Below are 22366 nucleotides of genomic sequence, written 5' to 3'. Positions count from 1 at the left end.
CTTCCTTGGGCATCGATTCGGCGCCAGCTGGAGGCCGGGACACGGGCGGGCAGGGCCGTGGGAGCCCCACGCACGTGGGAGCGCAGGCTCTGCCGCCCCCAGCGGACTCCCCCCGACCCGCTGTCCCGGAGGGCCTGCGACGGAGCTGGGCAGCCTCGTGGGCCTGCTCCCTCCCTGCAGGGAGTGGGGCAGGTGCTGGGTGGGCAGCTGCGGGGACCCGGGGATGCCCAAGGCCTCTGGAGAGGACTGCATGTGGAGCTCCCAGCCCCTGCCCTTCGGGGTGGGGGCTTGGTGTGTTTGAGGGGCCAAGTCTTACACAACCGTTCAGAAGGAGTCCCTCGGCCAGCCCTGTGGAGCCAGGAAGGAGCTGGACAGGGCGCCCCATCCCGGGCCCACAGAGCATCTGGGGTCTCTTGTCCGGGATCTCTGCGGTCAGCCTGCGTGCAGAGCCCGTGGGGCAGGGCCCCCAGCCCAGGCTGTGCTGTGGGAAAGTCACACATCTCCAGGCCTCTGTTCCTGGCCCGGCCCTGGGGTGGGCGGTGGTGGTGTGCCCCAAGGGGATGTACCTGCTTGGGACCAGGCAGGGGGCTGGCAACCACAGTCACTCTCGGGCCGAATGTGCGGCCTGGGCTGGGGGCCAGGGGAGGCGGCACCGGGACAGGACAGGTGGGCATCGTGCCTGCTTCTCCCTTCGGCAGCCATATTTCCGTGCAGCGCTGGTTTTGGGGGCAGCGAGTGAGCAGAGTGGGTGGGGATTTTGGCGGAGTGGCCAGCTGTGCCGGGCTGAGGGCCCCCGGGGGACACGCAGACTGGGCTTGGGGGCTGTCTTGTGTCTTCCCATGGTGCATGGTGCTCTGGGGGTGGCCTGCCCCCCTGTGCCCCCACCCCTGCTGACCTCTCGTGCCCAGCCTCCTGCCACCTGGCCGGCAGACACCTTTGTTCCAGGGGCCTGCCGGGGGTCAAGGGACGCCAACATTCCTGGGCTGCTGTGGAAACCCGCCACATAGGGACATTTCCAGAGACAGCAGTAGAGAAAGGAGCCCCCCGGGGCCCTAAGAGCCCACCCAGCCTCGGCAACACAGTCGCAGGGACAGTTTGCCTCAGCCCACTCCCCAGACGTTGTTGTCGAACTGTGAATGTTTCAGGGCTGGGTCTAAAAGATATTCTTTATAAAGTACCGTACGCTTAGAATCCTGAGAAGTCAACACCGATTTCCAAAGCTGGCAGCAACCCCGTCAGACGCCGGTTTGGTGGGTATGGACTGCTTCCTGGAGGCCGAGTCCCTCTGGCCCCCGGGGGCGGCCCCTGGAGGTCTGGGCGCCCTCATCCCCGCCCCAGCCCTGCTGTGCTGGCCGGTGCACCGCGAGATGCCGGCCTGGCCCTGCCCGGGGACAGTGGGCCCACCCAGGCTGCCCTGCTGACCGTGCACGCGGGTGCTGGCCCAGGGGGGCTGCTCCGTGAGGAGCTCCCAGGGTCAGCTCTGTCCTGCAGCAAGTGAGCCTGAGGCAGTGGAAGATAGTGGCCGGTCACTCCCTGGTCCCTCAGCCCCGAGCCGCTGCAGCCCTTGGTGTGTCAGTGAGGAACAGGCACGGAGCGGGGGCCTCGCGGGGGGCGGCGGGGCTGAGGGAGGCTGTCCTGGAGATCTGGGACAACTTTGGGCGGGGGGGGGGGGCACCCTGTGTCCTTCCGTCGGGCTGGGTCCTGGCTCTGCCTGCAGGCTGTGGTGGCCCTATTGCTGGGTGGCAGAGCGATGTCGTGTGAGGCCGGCCATGCGTCCGTGGGGCAGCCTCGGCCTTGCCTACCCCCAGCCCTTACCTCCAGCGCCTCCTCCTGGGTCGCCTCTGCTATCACGTCCAGCCTGTGACCTCACTTGGGAGCCCCTGAGCCTGGACCCCTTGCGCTATCTGGGTCTGGGGTTTCCCGCCTGGATTTGGGGCTGCTTGAGGCCAGGGCACATGCTCCTGCTAAAGTGGGGCTCACGCCGGGGGCACCTGTTTCCATGCAGAGCTGGGGGCCCCAGTGACCTGGGAGAACTGCTCTTCAGGCGCAGGATGGTCAAGGACAGCCCCAGGGCCAGCTGCCTTTGGGACCCCCACCCTCCGCACTCGGCCCTCTGTCTTCAGGAAGGGCGGTGCAGGCCCTGGGCGGTGCCCGTCTCTGCCGCAGCCTCCTCCAGGGCTTGCAGGGGTGAGGCTGGGCGGTCACCGGCGCACCTGGCGCCAGGCCCTCGCCCCGGGCGGCCTGCGGGCGGAGCTGTCCAGCGCGGCAGTGCTGAAGTCCGCAGCTTCCTGGCGCCGCAGGAGGGAGGCTGCCATTAGTAGTTTGCCCTCCCACGTTCCCTGCAGCTGTGAGCAGGCCTGTGGACAGGCCCAGGGGTCTTCGGTGAGTTCCCGCACCTGGCTTCCCGGTGTGGGACTGGTCCTGTGCTGAGGAGGGGCAGGTGGGAGCGCCTGGTGTGCTCCTGGGGGAGACCCTGGCCCCCAGTCCCCTCCCTGGGCAGAAGGAGCTGGTGGCCAGCTCTCCTGCGGCTGCTGCTGACCGGCCAGGCGAGGGGAGGGCAGGGTCCCTGCGAGCCAGTGCTGTTCGCCTTCAGGGCTGCAGCACCTTCTCTGGTCTCGCGCCAACTCAAGGTGCCTCCCTGGGAGCCCTCACCCGCCTGTCCCCGGGCTCTGAAGGCTGTGGTGCCCCACACCACCTGGGTTCCCCAGGGAGGGGCAGGCACGCTGTGAGAGGCTCTGGCGCCCTCCTGGGTCCCCTTATCTCGAGGGTCTTGTGACCCAAGGGAGCATGAAATGCAGGCGTTCCTTCAGAACGCTGGGACATGGGGTGGCCTTGGCAGGGGTTGGTGGGGGAAACAGCTGTGGGCCGGGCTCTGTGCCGACCCTCTGAGTCTGGGGTTTGCCTCCCTGAGCCCCTACCTGGGGGGACGGGTGTGGTGGGTGTGAAGAGCAGCTGTTGCTCTCCACCGGCTCAGCCTCAGGCGGATCTGCCGAGCTCCCTGCGCGTACAGGGAGGGTCGTCGGGCTCAGAGCCTGTGCCTGCGGGCCCCTCCCCAGGCCTGGGGCCTGGACTTGGGAAGCGCGGGTCCCCAGCTCCAACCCCCACTAAACATCCTGTGCTAGGCCGGTTGGGAGGCCGGGGACAGGCGGTGTTTGGGATGGACCAAGGCCTTGGGGCAGAGGGAGTGACCCCGTGTGTGGGGTGGGGGCTGGGCTGGGTGGACGGGAAGGGTCAGATGCTGGCTTATCTCTCCAGGCGAGAGCTCTTCTCAGATTGGAGGTTTGCTGGCTCTAAACCCCGATCCCAGGGGATTTGTGACGAATTATAAAGTGGCACAGACAGGACCTCCTCCAGCAGATGCCGCGGGGCAGCTGAGGACACCTGTGGGCGGGTGTGGGCTGTGCCACCTGGGCGGTGGGTGCCAGGGGCTGCAGGGACCCCTCTGCCTGACGCCCAGGGGCCCAGGGTCTGTGGGCCACATTCCTAGATGCACGGTCGGCTTCGCTGCTGGCCCTGCTGGGCGTGTGGTGTCTCAGCATCCGTGAGAGCTGGCTGCTGCCCTGGTGCCGCCCATGCCCGCCCGTCCCTCTGCCAGAGGGGCACTCAGACCCCTGTCCTGCAACCCGCCTTTGGGGTTGGCTGGCTGTAGGGCCTCGAGCCAGGGGCTCTGCTTCCTGCCACCAGCTCTGCAAGGCACTCCCTGCTCTGGGCATCTGTGTGCTGCTCTGGCGTCTGCAGCAGGGATGTGGGGCCCCCTCCCTGTTGGGGTGATGCTGGTGACGCCCCGTCAGGATCCAGGCTGCTGGGACAGCGCAGTTGGGCCGCCGGCCGCTTCAGGGTGAGGGCCAGGGTATGAGCCTGGGGGCAGTCAGGGCTGTGGGCCTCCAAAGGTGACCAGGGCCCCAACCTCACAGGCTCACCTCCCGTCCGTCCAGGGGCTGAGGGTCCTGAGTCACGCCCAGCAGGTGGCGGTCCTGTGGTGCCAGGTGGTGAGCGAGGGGACCTGCGGTGACCGAGGCCTGGTTGGCAGCCCTCCTGGCACTGCTGCAGGAGGCGGTCGTCTCCGGCCGCTGGACACATCGGGGCATCTGGGTGAAGCAGGCTGGGCTCTGCTGGGGGCTGTCCTGACCAGGGCAGGACCGGATGAGCAGCCACGGTTCAGGGAGGGTGGCTCCTGGACCCGTCCGCTCCGGCTGGGCCTGGGGCCCTGGCTGCCCTCCCACCTCTGCTGAGAGCCCCCAGTGGGCCCTGGGGAGGAGAGGGCCCCGTGTGCACCCGTCGGGCCCTGGGCAGACTCTGGGCGGGTGGGCATCGGCGCACGGCACAGGTGCTGTCTTGGGGACCCTGCAGTTCCTCGCTGGGCCTCAGGTTCCCCACCTGGGTGAGTCCTGCTGAGCCCGGGGCGCCTTGGACCAGCTCCTATCCCCACGAGGCGCCTCTGCTCTGGGCTGCCAAGCAGCCTGTGGTGCGGGGCGGCCCCGGAAACAGCGTGGGTTTGTGGGGGGCTGTCAGCCCTGGGCAGGCTCGGGGTGGGTGTCGATGGAGAGGTTGGGGTGCCTGCGCCCCTCCTCTTCTCCGGCTCGGGGGCCCGGGAAGGTGGGGGCCGGCAGGGCGAGAGCCCGGGGACCCCGTGCTGGCAGGACGGCATGTGCCTTCGCCTCCTGAGGTGTTGGGTCCAGGCCCCCAGGAGCCAGGTCTGCAGCCCGCAGGGAGCTGTGCGTGAGCCCAGCGCCTCGCCCACCCGTCCCTGGGGGTGTGCTGGGGGCAGCACGTGGGACAGGCTCTGCTGCCTGGGATGGGAGTCATGGGTCAGGCCAGAGGTCCAGGAGACACTGAGCAGGTCCTGGGGCCGACATGTCCGGTGGGGCCACTGCAGTGTCCCCGCAGGGCTGGGCTCCCGTCCTGAGACCCCATGCCCATTTGTGCCATCGGCGGGCAGGTCCTGTTGCCCAGCCGTTCCATTTGCTCCCCAAGTGCCAGCCCCACGGGCAGGAGGTGGAGGGGTGGGCATCCTGCTGGGCTCCACAGCCTGGGCAGCTCCGGGCAGGGGCCGCCTGGGCCCCGTGAACGCACTGGGGGCCCATGTGGGCGGGTGCTCCCTGCCTCTCTCATTCCCTTTGTCCTTCAGGGGAGCTGCCTGCTGACCGCTGAGCAGCATCTATTCTTACCCTGCGCTGGCACCTAACACCCGCAGGCGCCCTTCCCGGGGACAGGCGCTCGCTCCTGACACCTGACCCCAGCTGGGCAGGGCCAGGGCTGGGGCCACAGGCATTTCTCACTTCCTGCTGGTACCGCAGGCAGTGTGTGGGTCTGTCTGTCTGAGGGACCCGGGCAGGGAGGTTGCCCAGCACCGGCTGGCAGCCACCTCAGCCCCCGACTCCCCCAGATCACGCACCCCCTACATGCAGTCTCGAGGCTCCACAGAAAGGGCAGGTGCAGAGGAAGAAACCAGGCCCTGGGCCTGCCTGCAACTGCCTCCGTGTCCCACCCAGGACCCCCCAAGCAGGGCTCGGACAGCTGGTCTCCTGGGATGAGTCTAGGATGGGGCCCCCAGCCCTCCGACCCACAGGCGGGGTGGGGACAGAGGCTTCTCGGCCCTGGGGAGGGTAGGACACAAGCAAGTCAGCAGATAGTGTTTTAAAATGTGGGTGAGGGTTTTTTAAAAGCAGAGTCCACATTTGATATGGCAGAATGGTCCTGTGGCCCTGGCTCCATGCCCTTGGAGGGGCAGGAGTTCCTGGCCACTGACTGGAGGGCTTGTCTGCCCCGCAGCCATGCCCCAGCCCCACCCGCTGGGCCGCAGGCGCTCGTGGCTTCCCAGGCCGACCCAGCGGCCCTCCTAGGCGTGCTGCGGGGGTGCGGCCACAAGTGAGCACAGGCCGCCCGGCAGACGGGAGGAGCTTGCCCTGCACGAAGCTTCCCTGCGTCCTGTGTCGGGAGCTGGGCGCAGGCAGGGCTGGGGGGTCACCCGCAGCTCCAGCCCCACAGGGTCGGGGCTGGGGGGAGGCCCCGGGCTCCTTTCCGCCCCTGGCTTGGTTCCGAGCAGCTCTGAGCCGGCTCCGAGCCGGAGGGCCCCGCACGCCGGGCCCGTCGCGTGGGCCGCACCTGCCGCCGGGAGGCTGTGGGTGTGTCTGTCTGTGTGCGCCGTGGCAGGCGGTGCTCCCATGGGCCTCCCGGGGCAGACGTCCCCAGCCGAGTCGCCGTCACCGAGGCAACCCTGTCAGGTCCCTGGGGCCTGGGGGGTTGGGGGGACGAGTTTGCTGCTGGAGCCCCCCCAGGGCCTGCAGGCAGCCTGCCTCTGCTGGGGACCCCTCCCCTCCCCTCCCGCACCAGGCCCCGGGTCACTGACCCTGTGTCGCTCCTGCCCATCAGCCCCACTCTGTCCGCCCGCCGCCCGGCATCCCTGGGGCCCGGACAGCTGCCAGCCGGGACAGAAGCGCCTGGCGTCCCCACGGCAGGTGCGACCCTGGCCCCTGGCGGTCGTCTTCTCGGACGCGGGGTTCCTCGCAGCTTGTCCTCAGGGCGGCTGCTGCCCGCTCCCTGGTCACCTCGGGCCAGTCACCCGCCTTCTTACAGATGCCTGTTTGGCGACCCCAGCATCAGCTCCCAGTCCTAAGGCTTCTGAAACTAGGGCACCAGCTTAGGGGGAAAAAAAAACTTACCAGATTGAATCACTGAACGGTTGCTGAATTCAATCAGAATGTCTCATTGGGCTAATTTTACAATGTCGAGTTGATAAAGCAGTTAATAAAAGCCTCACGTGGTCATCTGCCACGGTTGGGAGCGGAGTCTGCTCCTTGGCTGCCTCGGAGGGTTTCCCCGCGTGAGTGGGTGTGGGGTCTGGACAGGGAGGGGCCCAGCCGGCTGTGGACCATCGCTGGGTCACGCACACCCCAGGGCTAACGGCTCCACAGTGCTTGTGCCCCCCTGACAGGGCCGCAGTCCCTCCGGGGCATCGCGGCCGTGGTCCCCCGAGGAGCCCATCAGGGCGGGAGGGGGTCCCTCCGACCGGGGGTTGCTGAGCACGCAGCAGGTGGATGCCCCGCAGAGACGCTGGCTGGGCGGGTGGGCTTTCGGTGGCGTGGCTGAGGGGTCCCGGGGGCCCGCTGCCTGCGGGAAAGCCTCAGCCTGGATGCAGGGCTGTGATGCCCTCGCTCTGGGTGTCGGCCAGGGGACCTCGGCTGGGGAGGAGCGTTCACCCTCTGCCCCTGCTCCAGGGCTCCTGGGGCGTGGGGAGGTGGCGGGCGGGACGGGGACGCGGAGGGGGCACCGCCCTGTTGTCGCCATGGCAACCGCACGCTGCCAGCTGGGTTCAGCGTCTCTGGGGAGAGGGCGGCCTGCTGGCTGGGCCCTGAACCTCCTGGCCTTCTCCCGTCTCCCATCAGCCTGGGGTGGGGGCACCTCGGCCTCCCTGGCCCTGACCCTGCATGCAGACTCCGCTCTGCCTGCCGGGAGCGCATCCTTCTGCAGCCCCGAGTGGGTCCCCCCTGTGCAGGGGTCCTGGACACGCCCAGATGGCTGGGTGCCGGGGCGGTGGCCTTTGGAAGGACCTGGGGGGAACATGGTGACCACAGGGGTGGGGGCGTCATGCTGCAGCCCCAGGCTGTCTCTGCTCCCACCCGTCCCTGCCTCCCAGACCCACAGGGCAGCCGGGCAGCTGGGCAGCTGGGGAGGGCCCCCAGCTCTGCCTGCAGCCCCTCCTGGCTCCGGCTCCCCGCTCCTGGGCTGGGCCTAGGGGCTGGGGCCACACCTGGAGCGTCTTGGGCCCCAGGTCTGCGCACTGCTCTGTCTGGCTCCCGTCCAGCCACGGTTCCTGCCTAGGTGTGTCAGACACTGGTGTTTCTCCTGGGAATTGCCGGTCTCCTCGGCTCCGGGAAGCAGCCGGCGTTGGCAGATTCGGATTCTAAAAGAGCTTGTCACGTAGGAGGGCCGGGTTCACCAGGCCTCCTTCCTGCCTGAGTCACTTCTGACTGTGTGTCTCCCAGCGACTCGGTTCACAGGAAATCCCGGGGCAGGTGGGCCGTGCACCGTGAGCAGGCTACTTGGGCGGAGGGTGACGGGGCCTGGTGCCTTGGGGAGGTGGTCGGCCGGTCCCAGCGCCCAAGTGGAAACTCCCCAGCACTTTAAGGCTGCGAGTCGCTGACTCCTCCCCAGAGCTGCTGAGACGGGGCAGCAAGCCGGGCGAGGGAAGGAACTCCGCACGGGCTCAGCATGGGCAACTGCGGGCCGGCCACGGAGCCTCAGAGCCGGGGCCCTGTGGTGAGAGCGGCCGTCGCGTGTCTGTCTGGCAGAGGTGTGAGAGCCGCCCGTGGCCGTGCGCCTCCTCGTCGCCGTGGCGGCCGCGTGTCTTCACCAGCCACGGCCTGCGCGTGTGCTGGCTGCTCCTCGGGGGTCTCCCTGCTCCACTTGAGTTGACCTGGGGCACCTCCTGCCTGGCTCTGCCCGCGCGGCGCCGGGGCTTCCAGAGCTGCCCCAGGGTAGGGTCGGGGGCGGGCTGGTCTCCTGGGGGTGCTCCTTGGGTGGGGCTGGCGGCAGCCCGAGGCTTCACGGGTAGGGGCACAGCAGGGGAGGTGGGTCAGGGACCAGGCACACTCAGCACAAGACAGGCCCTGCTGGGCAGGCTGGCACCGTGGCGGGTGGGGGGGAGTGGGCAGAGGAGGAGGCTTTGCCTTGCCTTTTGTGCAGGAGGCAGGTGCTACTGGGGCTGGGGGCAGGGGTCCCTGAGGCCCGTGGGGGCTGCAGCCAGCGGCTTGCTGTGAGCCCAGGGCCCAGCTGAAGGGAGTGGGGGAGGGGGGGCTCAGTGCCCCTGCTTGTCTGCTCCCAGCGTCGTCATGGCAACGGATGGTGGTTTGGCAGGAGAGAGGAGGGGGAGGGCTTTGTGTGAGGAGGCTGGGGATTTGGAGACCAGCTGGGATCTTGCAGGGAGGGCCCGGGGACTCTGGCCCCCAGCGCAGCCCAGTTCCCAGGAAGGCTGTAGACACGAGCACCCCCTGGGTGTCCTGCCCGCCCCACCTCTCCCCTCCTCTTGAGGCCGGTGCCCGCCCTGGACACCCCAGGAGCCTGGGTTGGCAGGCACAGTAGGGTGGGGGGCTGCGGCTGGGCAGCGAGCCTGGCTGTGCCCCCGGCCCTGGGGTGGGAGACGGGCTGGCTGAGCACAGCAGCATCACCCCATGCTGCCACCAACAGCAGGGGTGCCCGCCCCGGGGTGCCAGCCCCGTGTGCCCGAGCCCCAGCGGGTCCTGGGGCCACGGCCCCTCTGGTCCACTGTGTCCTGCTGCATCTGGGGAGGGGCCCGACTTAGCGAGGCGATCAGGCCGCTCAGCCCACCCTGTGCCCCCTGCCCCCGCCACATCCTCCCCAAGGCCAGGCTGGAGGTTCCTGCAGACAGCGCCCCTCCTGTAGCCCCGTCTGCTGGCTTAGCCGCTGGGCTGCCGGGGACGTGGGTCCCCTGGTTTCCTGGCTCCCCGTCTCCGTTCTGCAGTGTTTACCATCGGCTCGTCGCGCGGGTTTCCGGGGAGGCCGCCCAGTCTGTCAGGCTCCTTCCTCCCGGGGAAGCCCTCTGCCCTGCCCTGGACTGCTGTGTGTCTCTAAGGGGCCTCCTCCTTGGGGTGGGGGGTTCCCAGGACCCCTCCGAGTGGTGGCTTCCTTCTGGTCTGGCGCTTCCTTCTGGTCTGGCGCGCCCTCCTGGCAGGCGACTTCCCAGGAGCAGCAGCCCGGGGGCGGCCCCGTGAGCGCTGGGCCCCAAGTGCTGATGGGGCCAGGAGCCCGTCTGGCTCTCCTGCCTCTTGCTTTGCGTCAGAGCTCCTTGAAGCCAGGCTTTTCCCTCTGCTTCTTGACCCGACTGCCCGGCCCTGACGGCGCCGAGTCGGTGGTTGCTCGGCAGCCCTGCCCCGTCCCCGCGTGGGGCACGGGCGGACAGCCTCCTCCACTCGTGAAGCCCCGCATTTGCCCTTTCGCTCCCGCCTCTCATTCCACTTCTCCGGACCCTCTAATCCCGCCAGGCTGAGAGCTGGGCCTTCTGCTCCCCGCGTGCTCGGGGCCTGCCCAGCGCACCTTCACGCTCCCCTCGCTTTCAGCCTGGGCGTGCCTCCTCCCCATGCCTGTTTTCTGCACTGACTTCAGCTCGCGCGCTCCACGCCGGCCTTTCTGAGGCTTCACAGTCCTGTCCTCCGCGCCGGCCTGTCCTCCGCGCCGGCCTGTCCTCCGCGCTGGCCTGTCGTCCGCGCTGACTTGCTGTCTGCGGCTCCGCGCCGGCCTCTCAGTCTCACGAGTCCTTCCTTCTCTGTGTCCAGTCTGCTCTGTGGTCCGTTCAGTGAATTCTTTCTGCGCATCTTTTCCTCTAATTAAAGAGATATTTTGTAATATTATTGCAAAGTCCTTTTCAGAAAATCCTGCCTCTCGGGTCAGTGCAGCCTGCTTTGTTGGCTGTTTTTCCTCTGGAGGTCTAGGTCACTTTCCTGCTTCTTTGCCTAGGCCATCGTCTTTATTGTGCACCAGGCGTCATTTATTCAGAAGATTGTGGGGTCCCCCGGGAAGGCTCACCTTTCCCCCCGTCGGGCATGGAGGGTGGTAGGGCTTTCTCTGGGTCAGGAGTGAGTGGCCACTTCAGTGACTTTCTGTCCCGCTCTAGCCGGTGTCTCCAGGGGGTTAAGCCCCGCGGTGTGGACGCCTCTGCGTTTGTCACTGGTTTGAATGGCCGTCCCTGGAGAAGCCCAGTGCGTACTTGCGAGTGAATGAGTGGATGAATGAAGCAAGCTTCCGTGGCCTCACCTTTGAGAGGCCGTGCCCGGATGTGGGCCCACTTGTATGCAGTGGACGGGCAGACAAGGGCCTTTTGCTCTGGCAGGACCGTCTGCTCCGGGCATTAACCCTTCCCACTCAGCTACTCCCTTTGGGTCTCATCCTCTGGGGTTGATCGTGGGCTGGTCGTCTGTTTCCATTTCACGTTTTCCTTCTGCTCTGCCTTGTTGGGCATTTCTCATGTTCTTACTCTCTATTGAAGCGCTCTCTCTAGCTCTTACTGTTATGTCTTAGAGCTCCTCCTCGTTTTTTCATCCTTTTCGGGGACTTCTTGTTTTCTAGGTGTAGCAGCTTACTAAATCCTGGTAAATCAGTGCAATAAACAGGAAAATAATTTAAAGCCATCTGTTTCTACCAAGCCAGTGCTGTTTCTTTCTCAGACGTCCTCTGACGTGTGCCTGGCCGTTTACCACCTGTGGGAGAATCGGGAACGTTTGGAAGCCTGGCCTTCTCCCGGGGCGTCTCCTGCCTGGAGTTCAGTGTGCGGTGTCTGGTGGGGGCATGCTGAGGGCAGGGCCCGGCCTTTTGGCCTGCCAGGACGAGGACGAGCAGGCGCCTCCTGGGCCCTGGGGTCCTGGGCTGTGTCCCTGGCTGTGTTGCACTCTCAGCCGGGGCGGGGGGATGCTGACCTGTGCTGCCCCCACGGCTGCACCCTCGGTGAGTGCCCGTCTGCTCCTGCAGCCGCATCCCAGCTGGCGCTGGCACCTGCAGCCTCTCTCAGGCACCCCACCTGGAGGCTGGCAGACCCGGCCCCTGCCTGGCCCCCGTCACCTGCCTTCCTCCTTCCAGGTTTTGAGATCTCTCCTTTCTACCACCAGGCTCCCTCTCTTATAATCCGTGGGCTGGGGTCAGCAGGAGGCACACACAAGGGACCCAGACCTGTCTGGCTGGCAGGACCCTGGCAGCCTCTCCTGGCGCTGACCCCCAGCCGACCTCCTCCCAGGTCCCCCCAGCATCCTGCCCCAGAGCCCCACCCGGCTCTGCCCCTCTGTCACCTGGGCCAGCAGAGTTCTCTGGACGCCCCCCCCCCCCCCCCCCCCCCCCCCGCTTCCTCTCCTGACTCATCACCCTCATCAGTGGAGCTGCTTCTGTGTGCGCCTTAGTGGGGCCGGCTTGGGAAACGCCTCCGGGCACCTCCTGGCTACGGAGGGTGCTCCTATTCCTGGCTGCCTCCAGAGCCCACGCCAGCCTGTGGTGGGTGCAGGGTCTCCCAGCTGCTGAGCCAGAGGCCTGGGTGCTTGGCACCCCCTTCACGCCCGGCAGGTGCCCAGCCTCTCCCAGCCCTTCTCAGCTTTGACCTGGGGAGCCTGGGCTGAGTGTCTCTTGGGGAGGAGGGTCTGTGTCCCCAGGGTCACTGCGGCCCCTCCCTCAACCCTCCGCTGGCCCCTGGCAACTGAGCCTTCATCCCAGGGCTCCAAGTTGGTAGTGTCTCTCAGCACCTTCCTGCTGGGCCCGGAGCTGAGCAGGAGCTTAGGGGGGGTTGGGGGAGGGCAGGCAAGCCCCCCGCCAGGAGAAGATGGGGGCCCTGACCGCAGCTCTGTGCTCACTGCTGGCCCAGCCCGGGGGGGGGGGGGGGGGGGGGGGGGGGGGGGCCCTTCAGGTCCCGAAGGGGCCACGCAAGGGGCGCAGGATGGCCACGGAGGCGGGCAGGCCTCCTGAGGGCGGGTAGGGGGCAGACCCCCGTCTCCTTCCTCCCTTGGGTCGAGGGCTGCCCCCCTGAGCCTCCGGCAGCCCCGTCTGGTGTCTGGGTGTCTGGGTGTTTGGCGGGGGCGGCGGGCAGGGAGCCCTGCAGAGGCGGCCGCAGTGCTGTGTGAAATATTTCAAGGCTTAATTAATTTAATTTGAGAGGTTCCTTTCGGAGCGTGAACAGTCGGCTCCCAAGAGACGTGCGCCGCCCCCTCCCCCTGGCGCCGGTGGGCGCAGGAAGCCGCCCAGTCTATATTGAGAGCGAGCCGCGCGCTGCGGCGCGCCCCCGGCTCGAGGCCTCCCGTCGCGGCCTCCTTCCCGGCCCCGGAGGAGCGCGGGGCGCGGTGTGAGGGTGTCGCGGGGAGCTCGGAAGCGTGGGTGCCCCCGCGTGGGGGGCGCGCGGTGCGGGCGTCCCCCCGGGGAGGAGCGGAGGCTGGGGAGCTCGGCCCCGGGAGGAGAGCCCGAGGAAACCGCGGTGCCGCTCGGCGCGCCGGAGCTCGGCCTGGGGCGAGAAAGGAGGGGCCGCGGCAGCGCCGGGCGCGGCGCGCGGTGATGTGGCGGCAGCTTCACAGCGGCCGCGCCTCCCGCGCGGGTCTGCGCCCCGGCTCCGCGCGCGCGGCGGCCTGTTTGAAGCGGGCCTCCGGGCCGGCGCCCCCAGGGCTGGGACCCGGGGCGCCTGGCGCGGAGGGGGGCGGCCCCCAGGGCCCGCTCTCCGCCCTCCCCGCGCTGCGCCTGGAGGGGCAGGCTTTGAAGCCGCCAGGGAGGCGGTCCTGGACTCTGCCAGGGGGCGCAGAAGAGGCGGCGGCTGCTCGGGGCGCCCCCAGACGTCCTCCTGGGCCCGGCCTCAAGTCCAGGCCGAGGGACTCACTGGGGCCGCGGCCAGGGGCGCGGGTGGAACTCGGCGCGGTGCCGGCCCCCGGAGGACAGAGCTGTGTGGTCTTTCTCCATCTATTCATCGGGGCTCTGCCTGCTGAAGGCGAGGCCCCAGAGCTCCCCCAGCCGAGCATGGGCCCCGAGTGGGTGGGTGGGTGCGAAGGGAAGTCACTTGGGGAGGGTGCTGGGCAGCAGGCTGCAGGGCTGCCTGCAGGTGGGGGCAGGTGGGCGGAACATCGGCAAGTGGGGGTGAGGCTTGGCTTCCCTGCGACCCCCCAGCTCCCCCTGCGCCAGCCCAGAGCACCGTGGGCCCTGTCCCAGCACAGGCTCCCTCAGGCTTGGAGGGAGCGAAGAGGACCCCCCAGTGAGGGAGAGTCCCTCCCCTGGGACCCCCCTGGGCCCTGGAGTCCCATCCCCCACTGGCCCGTCCTTCTCCTGCCCCCGCCCCGAGGGTGGGGGCTCCTACATGGCGTGCTCCTGGACTCCGAAGGCCCTTCGGGCTGTGGGAGGCCCTGTGGGGGTGTGGATGGGGCCCGGCATCCAGGCACCAGGACCCCGCTGGGGGGGGGGGGGCATCTCCTGAGGTTGGGGCTGTGTCAGGGGTGTCTGAGCTTAGAGGTCACAGCCGGGAGTGTGGTGTGGGAGGCTGCCTGCTCAGCCCAGATAAGAGGGGGGCGCCTTGGAGCCGACAGCTGGCTTCTAGGGCACCCTGGCTCTGGCTTCTGCCAGCTCCCTGGGCGGGCGGGCCCTTCCCACTGCCCGACGCCGGCTCCTGTCCGTGGTGCTGAAAGGGACTTGGGCGCCCAGCTCGCTGCCTGCCCCTCTGCAGCCCCGGGGAAGGGGCAGGTACTCGCTCCAGCATCTCTGTCCTGCCTCCGTCTCTCTGCCCAGCACACCTGCTACTCCCCAAGCCTGTTCTGAGGGGGCGATGGGGAGGCCCGCCTTCAGGGCCGGCCGGCCATGGGGCAGCTTCTCCTGACCCCTCGGGCAGTGGCAGTTAGTGGGCCTTGGAGCTGCGCAGGCCTGGCCTGGTCTCTTTTCCCCTTCTGAGGAAGGGAGGGGCTGTTGCAAGGGTCAGGGTTCAAGTGGAACACAGGGAGGAGCCTTAGTTCTGAGTAGGTGGTGGTGTGGCTGGAGCCGGTGGCCGCATCCAGGCCCGACCACTGCCCAGGGCACCGCCCCCGGGGTCTCAACCATGCACTGGGTGGCCAGGTCTGCAGCCCATGAGGCGCCTTCCCCAGCGCTGTGCCTGGTGCAGGCAGGGTAAGGAAGGGAGCTGCGCTTGCTGGTGTCGGCTCTCAAGGTGGTGCAGACCCTCATCCCACTCCCCAATCCTGTCCTTACATCTCAACCCCCCTCGAGTACTGAGGACTCTTGGGAACTGCCTGTTTCGAACGCACAAGGCCTCTGCTGCGTTTGGGTGGGTGTGGGGAGGGGCCCACCTAACAGTGAGTGACGTGAAGATACGTGCTTACGAAAGAGAGTGAAACTGTCAGCCTCTCCGGCATGTCCACCTCTGTGACCCCAGGAACTGTAGCCCGCCAGGCTCCTCTGTCCATGGAGTCCTCCAGGCAAGGGTACTGGAGTGGGTAGCCATTCCCTTCTCCGGGGAGCTTCCCGACCCAGGGATAGAACTCAGGTCTGCTGCACTGCAGGTGGGTTCTTTACTGTCTGAGCCACCAGGGAAGGCCGTGCTTACATAGCATCCTCTGGAACCAAGGGAAACCCTTCTGAAGCACACCAGGAGGTTATGATGAGAGGAGACAGGGAGAATGCCCTGTGAGCTGAAGGCCCGTGCACAGCCCTCTGGGCTGCACACACACTGCCGCAAGCCTGGTCGCTGGAACAAGTCTCATTTCCAGCTCCGGGAGTCGGAAGCCTGCGGGTGGCTCTCTGGCCTGAGGGAGGGTCGTCCCAGGCTCCTCCCCCCAGCTCTCAGCAGCCTGCGGCACCGCCACAGCCTCTGCCCCCTCGTCCGCGAGGCCTTCTCCCGTGTCTGGGTCCAGCCTCCGTCTGCTTTTATGAGAACCTTGTCGTTGGACTTGAGGCCCACTTGTCCTACACACAGGGCAGTTCTTCCTGAAATCTGTGACTTAAGTGCCTCTGCAAAGGCCGGTTTCCCAAACAGGCTCACACATGGGGTCCAGGCATCAGGACATGGGCCGCTGTTCGACCCCTGCGCACCTGGGTTTGGGGCCCCAGGCGGATCCCTGCCCCCGGGCAGGAGCTGCTCAGCCGCCGCCCGGAACACTGGAGGAGCCGCTCCCTTTCCTGGAAGGGCTCCTCGCCCACAGCCGGCACCCACAGGTGGGGGGGAGAAGAGCCAGGTGAGCACAAGGGGTTAACCCTCACAGTGGTAGGGTGGCCTCTTGCCCACCCTTGGGACCCCCACCCACCCAGGCAGACCCTGGAGGGGCTGTGTCAGCGGAACGGATGGGTCAGTGTGTCTCGGCGGAGCATCGCCTTGAGACAGGGCAGCAGGCTCCTTCGAGCAGTGACCCCCGGGATCCCAAAGGAAGCTGAGCTCTCGTTAGCATCTGACCTTGGAGAAAGGAGGCCGTCCATTCTGCCACATCCCACTGGCCACACAGACCAGCCCTGGTGAAGCCTGGCGAGGACCACACTGCCCTGGGGGTCCCTGGCGAGGACCACACTGCTCTGGGGGGTCACCGGGGGTCCCTGGGGAGGGCCACACTGCCCTAGGGGGTCCTTGGGGAGGACCACACTGCCCTGGGGGTGGCCGGAGGTCCTTGGGGAGGACTACACTGCCTTAGGGGTCCCTGGGGAGGACCACACTGCCCTCGGGGTCCCTGGGGAGGACCACGTTGCCTTGGGGGCCACCAGGGGGTCCCTGGGGAGGACTACACTGCCCTGGGGGCTGCCTGGGGTCCCTGGGGGGCTGCATTCTGCCGAGGTGAGCGGTCAGCAGCGTACTGAGGTGGCAGGTGCAGACGTGTGCTCCTCAAGCTGGGCCTGTGCCTCCTGACTCATCACTCCTACCTGGGGGGGCCTGGGGAGCTGGGGGAGGGGCTGCTCCTTGGGCACACTTTCTTGGGGAGCCCCTCAGGTCCGCCTTGGTCCTGTGCCCCCCCCCCTTTGACTGCCCCCTGGGACATTTGGTGGCTCAGGCTCCTCTCCAGGCCTTGGGTTCATGGAGAACCTGGACCCCTTCCTGAGTTCTGCCTCCACAACCACCCATCCTCTCCATCAAGAGGGCACATGTGAGCCCCAGTGAGGGCGGGCTGGGGTCTCTGGGCCGGTACTTGGAGGGGGTCGTGGGGGTGTGGCCAGGGAAGAGCTGGGAAGCTGCAGGAGCAGCTGAGACCCCCACTGCAGCAGGCCCTCCTCAGAGACGCCACTGGGCTGGCCCTGGGTGCAGGGCCTGGGGCGCTCTGGTTCCAGGGACGGTCACTGGCAACCTACAAGCTCTCAGCAGTATGCCAGAGGTGTCCCCTCCCAAAGCGGGGACTCAGCCCTGTCCTGCCCTTCTCAGTTATGGTAACAAGCCGTGCCTGCTCCCACTGCCCTCCAAGCTCCCCGGTGCCGGCGTGGGAAGCCGGCTCAAGGTGGCCAGCTGTGCTAACTCATTTCCCCGTGAGCCAGTGTGGAGCGGCATCCCCCACCCTCGTCCAGGGAGAGCCCCGCGGGAGGGACGGCAGGCTGTCCGTCCTGTCCACCCCGGGAAAGCAGCATCCCCCACACCCCCACAGCGAGGTGTGCAGAGGCGGCAGAAACTGGGTCACCATCAGCTGTGCCTGTGGCCCCGGGGAGCTGGCCACATGGTCCAGCGGTGCAGTGACGGTCATGGGGAGGGCCGGCCACCTGGCCCAGGGTCAGTGACCTTTAGGTGGTCCCATGAGCATCAGGGGCAGGACGCTGGTGTCTCCTGAGGCACCAAGAGGGGCTCTGGGGGGGGTCCAGGCTTCCCTTCCCTCCTCCTGGCTCCGCAGAAGGCTGCGGGGAGGGGCCCTCCGGTGCCTGGCGCTGCGCCCGCTCCCGCTCAGCCTGGTCACGCGGGCCCGAACCCCCAGCACCGGGAGGCCGGTGTGGGCACACTGACGGGCTTCGCAGGAGCGGGTGTGTCCCGTCCCTCAGACACTTGGGGTTGTCAGACCAAGCTGGGCTTCGGGACACAACGGACAGCAGCCGGAGCAGCCCCGCAGCAACGTGGGTTCCAGTCCACCTCCGCCCCCACCGCCGCACGCTCCCTGCACACAGGGTGACTTAGGTCAGCGGCGCCCACTCGGGCTGGGCCTCCCCTCCCTAGAGCCTCCGGGAGACAAGCTGACTCCCACCCTTCCATGAGCCTTCACCCTCTTTCGGGAGGCGTGTGGCAGAAGCCACAGGAGGGGTCTCGGGTGGAGTGGAGGTGGATGGCCAGGGGGCCTCAGGGGCCCCTGAGCTCAGGACACAGGACGGAGGGGCGGATTGCCTGGGGAGCTGAGCTGCGCTGCCTGCCCCCGGGGGCTGGAGGCCGAGGGCAGCCTGCCTCAGTTGGCCACCTGGAGAACTTGGCGAGGGGAGCCTGGTGCCTGCCCGGCCAGGCCTGCAGAGGCTCATTGCTCAGGGAAGGGGGGAAAACAGTGCTGGAGGCTGGGGAGTGTCGCCGCCATGTCTGTGGGGGGGGGGGGCCCCCGCAGGCCTGCTGCCTCCTCCCCCCTTGGCTTCGACTGCCCTGCGCGGCCACAGGGCTGGCCCCGGGGCACAGGGGTCCCCTCCCTCTCAGGTGCGGCAGCACCGCCTGTCCAGACCTCCGTCCAGCCCCAGGCAGTCTCTGGGTGGTGGGGTCTGGGCCCGCCCCAGGGCTCCCTGCGGGACAGCGGCCCTGTGCTCCGTCTTGTCTTCCGAGCTGGCGGTCCCCGCATTGCTGAGCCCTCCAACAGGGTCTTTTCCGAAGGACCGTGACCAAGAAGAAAAGGCGGGTCAAGGATGACCAGAGGGCCCGGGTGAGGCGTCTGCTCGGGACCACCCAACCCGGCCTCCAACCCCTCAGGCCCTCCAGTCCCCTCCCTGCAGGTCTGAGGCCCCAGGGTCCCCAAGGCTCCGCCATTCTGCCTCCAGTAGCTGGGGGTGGGAGCCGGGCCTGTGACTGCCTCTGGGCCCGCAGGCCCAGTGGCTGAGGGGAGGGCAGAGCTGCTTGGCAGGCTGGGCTGTCTGAGAGAGTCCTGCAGTCGGCACCTGGGCCTGGGTGTGGGGATCTGCACTCAGCCAGCGGCCACTGGGTCCCTGGACTCCCCAGGCTGCGCTCAGGAAGCCTGCCCCCCATGTCCAGGCACGAGTACTGGGGTGCAGCGGAGACCCCATGGCTGGGCCCAGGTTCTCAGGTCAGCTCTGAGGAGCCCTCCCTGCAGCCCTGGGCACCCGCCGCCTGGGCAGAACTGCCGGTTTCTCCAGCAATTATCTGCGACACTGTATACTTTTCTTCTCTTGCCTGTGCCCGAATTGGCTGTAAAGACAATAATTAGAGATAAAGTCACAATTGGAAAATGAGCCTGAGCAGTAGGAGGGCTGGTAATTAGGGCGGTCCTGGGCTTCCCTCACAGGCCCTCCCGAGGGTGCACTCTGCTCTCTGCCTCCAGAGAAGTGGTGGGGCTGCTTGAAACCCAAACCTCCCGCCCAGAGGGCCCTGGGGCTGCAGGAGACCAGCACAGCCAGGGGGCCCAGAAGCCCCACCTGACAGGGGCACCTCTAAGCTGGGCTTTGCAGGGTGTGTAGGAATCTGTGCACAGTGGACTCTGCAGACAGAGGCAACAAGTGGGAGAAGATGAAGGCAGCGAGGAAGCCACCAGAGCTCTAGGACACGGCCGAGGGCAGCCCGCTGTGCCCAGGCCCAGCGCAGCTCCCCGCCCGCCCAGGCCCAGCAAAGCTCCCCGCCTGCCTGCGGCGTTCCCGGGCACCTTGTCCGCTGGGCCCTTGGTCCTCCTGGCCTCTCTGTATGTCGGTGTCTCACAGCCCCGGTGCGCCATCAGCAGACCACCTGCCATGATTATCGGGGGGGGGGGGGGGCGCACCTCACACCCTGCTTCTGGGGACGCCTCTGTCACCCCCCAGGTCGCTATTGAGGTGAAGCTCACTTTCCTTCCTTCCCCACGTGTCTCTGAGTCCTGCCTCCTGAGGACACACGTGTAGGGGTATGTGTGTGCACTGGTGTGCCAAGCCCCCGTGCAGGGTGTGAGGCTCGGCGGTAGGGCTGCCGGTGACTCCCCAGGAACCCTCGCCTGTTCTGTTTGCAGTTTGTCCGGCATCTGCCCTGGGCCTCAGAGGGGCTCATGTCTTCGGGAGCAGCCGGGCCACCGTGGTGGTGGCTCCTTGAGGCCTGTCCACCTTGTCTGGGCGAGGGATCTGTGCCAGGCCTGGGTGCTGTCCTGGAGGCGTGGAGGCCCTGGGCCTCAGCTCTGAATTGCAGACACCGCTGCTGCCCCTGGTCCCTGGGGCCCGCTCGCTCTGCTGTCTCCCAACCTGAATCACAGGCTCAGATCAAAGGCAGCTGGTGAGAGCCCCAAGGGCTGCAGCCCTTCCCTGGCAGGAGCTGGGCCTCAGCGCTCCCCCCCCCCCCCCCCCGCGGGGTCTCTGTCCTCCCCTGAGCTGAGGAAGGTCAGGCTCAAGGCTCAGGGCTTCCACCAGGCTAGGTCCCCTGCCCTCGTCCGGCCCACCTGCCTCTGGGGAGCACGGATCATCTCTCAGACACCCGCAAGCTTGCTGCCCATGGGTGAGGCTGCAGGGGGAGCGGCGGGGAGGGGTCAGTGGGCAAGGAGGAGGACACGAGCTGCTGGGAAGGTGTGAGCATTCATGAAATGACCCCAACGGTCAGATAAAGAGATGCATGCCCCTTAGGGGAAGCTGCATGTGGCAAAAGATTTGTTTCTCAAGCAAAGGGCTTTGCAGTTTTCTGAGAGCTGCCCCACAGCACCATCCAAAGGGGCAAGTGCACACCCAGCCGGCCGGAGTCATGAGCTGCGTCAAGGTCACAGAGCAGCAGCAGAGTGTGAATGAGACGGGCGCCCGCCCAGGCCAGGCACAGGCTGCAGTGCTGTGGAGCCCGGCGTCTCCCCTGGGGCTGCCTCTGGGCTCCCACATGCTGGAGGTGGCTCCAGCTGTGGTGGTCACCTCCGTGCCCATCGGGGAATGTCCAGGCGGGGCCCACGCTGGGGAGGGGAGAGCCCAGGGTGTCTGGGTCTGAGGCCACAGAGGGCACAGGAGGCCAGGAAGCAGGCTGGGGAGGAAGAGAAGCTGCCAGGGGCTCTGTCGGCAAATCTCTGCGGGGTTGGGAGGGGGCAGATGGCCAGCTGTGCCCACGTGGCTGGGAGGCAGTGAGCAGGACTGAGGGTCCCTGCAGCGCACTGGTGACGGTGGAGGTGTGTTGACAGTGTCCTGCCCGGGAGGGGCCCTACACCTTCACCAGTGTCCCTGGCTGAGCCGGTGCCCAAGGCCCCTCTGTCCAGAGGTCCGCAGGCCAGAAGGAGGGTGATAGGTAGTGGTGCAGGGTCGGTGAGGCCCAGGGTGTGGGGGGGCGTGTGGGATGGTGTGTCACCCTGCCTCCCCACTGAGGGGCTGGGCTTCCACTGAGGTCTGGGCAGTGACTCCAGGTGTCACTGGCGAGAGAGAGGCCAGACTGAAGCCTGGAGGAGGCCAAGACCGCCGCGTGGCGTGGGGCAGGGACTGTGCTGGGGGCAGCCTCTGGCCGGTGCCTGAGGAGTGGGGGCAGAGCACTCCTGGGGTCTGGCTCAGGACTCGCCAGGCAGGGCAGGGGCCCAGGGCCCCAGGGGCTGAGTGAGGGGTGCCAAGGGCAGGGTGCGAGCCGAGGCCCGGCTGGATGGGGTCTGAGGCCTGCTGTCCCTCCAGGCCTGGTGAAGCTGGGGATCCACTGTGTCACGTGCCAGAAGGTGGCCGTCAAGATCGTCAACCGGGAGAAGCTCAGCGAGTCTGTACTGATGAAGGTGAGGAGGGCGGGCGGGGGCCCTTCCGGTGGTGACCGCGTGCGTCGGGGGCACGAAGTAAGATGCTCCAAGATACCCGGGTGGGGAGCTGGGAGCTCACGGAAGGGGACCCGGGGGTGGACTGGCAGGGACGGGGCGCAACCGGGGGCTGGGGGGCGGTGGCCAGGGACCGAGCACAGCTGGGGGGCAGGAACAGGGCAGAGCTTGGGGCAGGGAGAACCCCCGGGGGCGTCCCCAGTGACGGCGGCCCCCCGCAGGTGGAGCGGGAGATCGCGATCCTGAAGCTGATCGAGCACCCCCACGTCCTCAAACTGCACGACGTCTATGAAAACAAAAAATATTTGTAGGTATTGCTGGGTGCGGAGAGCGGGGCGGGGCCTCCGGGGGGCGGGCCTCTGGGCGCGGGGCCTCCAGGGGGCAGGGCTCAGGGGTGGGGCCTCCTGGGGGCAGGGCTCCGGGGGCGGGGCCTCCAGGGGGCGGGCCTCTGGGCGCGGGGCCTCCTGGGGGCAGTGCTCCGGGGCGGGGCCTCCTGGGCTCAGGGCTCCGGGGGCGGGGCCTCATGGGGGCGGGGCCTCCGGGGCGGGCCTCTGGGCGGGGGGCAGTGCTCCGGGGCGGAGCCTCCTGGGCTCAGGGCTCCGGGGGCGGGGCCTCATGGGGGCGGGGCTCCGGGGGCAGGAGCCACTCAGGCCCTTTCTCCTGCCCTGTGACCCTCGCGCAGCCCGCACGTGCTCCTCACGGGCGTGGGGACCCCAGGCTGGTTGGCTGCGCTGTCGCCACGGCCTGCTGTCCGGCTGCCTGAGTGTGGCTGACCTTCTGTCACCACTGAGGCCGGCGACCTCTCCCTGTTGGTAGCCCACGCACGTGCCCCCTCCCGCGCGTGGCCTGAGCGAGCGCACCCAGGGTAGAACCGCCCGCTCACGGGGTCTCCAAGGGGGCGTCGGCTCTGCTGCTGCCGTGGGCGGGGCTCGAGGCAGGGCCCACGTCCTCCTTGGGACAGCGGCGGTGGCGCGAGGGGGTGCGGGCAGGAGGTTCGTCTGGCACCGCTCCCGCAGGCCCGCTGTTCCAGGGGC

General features: G+C 67.9%; 1 protein-coding gene across 1 annotated transcript in view; it reads left to right on the top strand.

Moving 5' to 3' along the window:
• BRSK2 (BR serine/threonine kinase 2) overlaps positions 1-22366 on the top strand; it is a 47099-nt gene that overhangs the window by 6984 nt on the left and 17749 nt on the right. The window contains exons 2-3 of the mRNA XM_052662189.1: positions 21202-21296; positions 21554-21639. Coding sequence (XP_052518149.1) covers positions 21202-21296; positions 21554-21639 — 181 coding nt within the window. The remainder of the gene's footprint in view (positions 1-21201; positions 21297-21553; positions 21640-22366) is intronic.

Source organism: Budorcas taxicolor, chromosome 25 (genome assembly GCF_023091745.1).
Source record: "Budorcas taxicolor isolate Tak-1 chromosome 25, Takin1.1, whole genome shotgun sequence".
NCBI lineage: Eukaryota > Metazoa > Chordata > Mammalia > Artiodactyla > Bovidae > Budorcas > Budorcas taxicolor.
The sequence above is the reverse complement of the archived record's forward strand: the minus strand, read 5'-3'. Positions and strand labels throughout refer to the sequence as shown.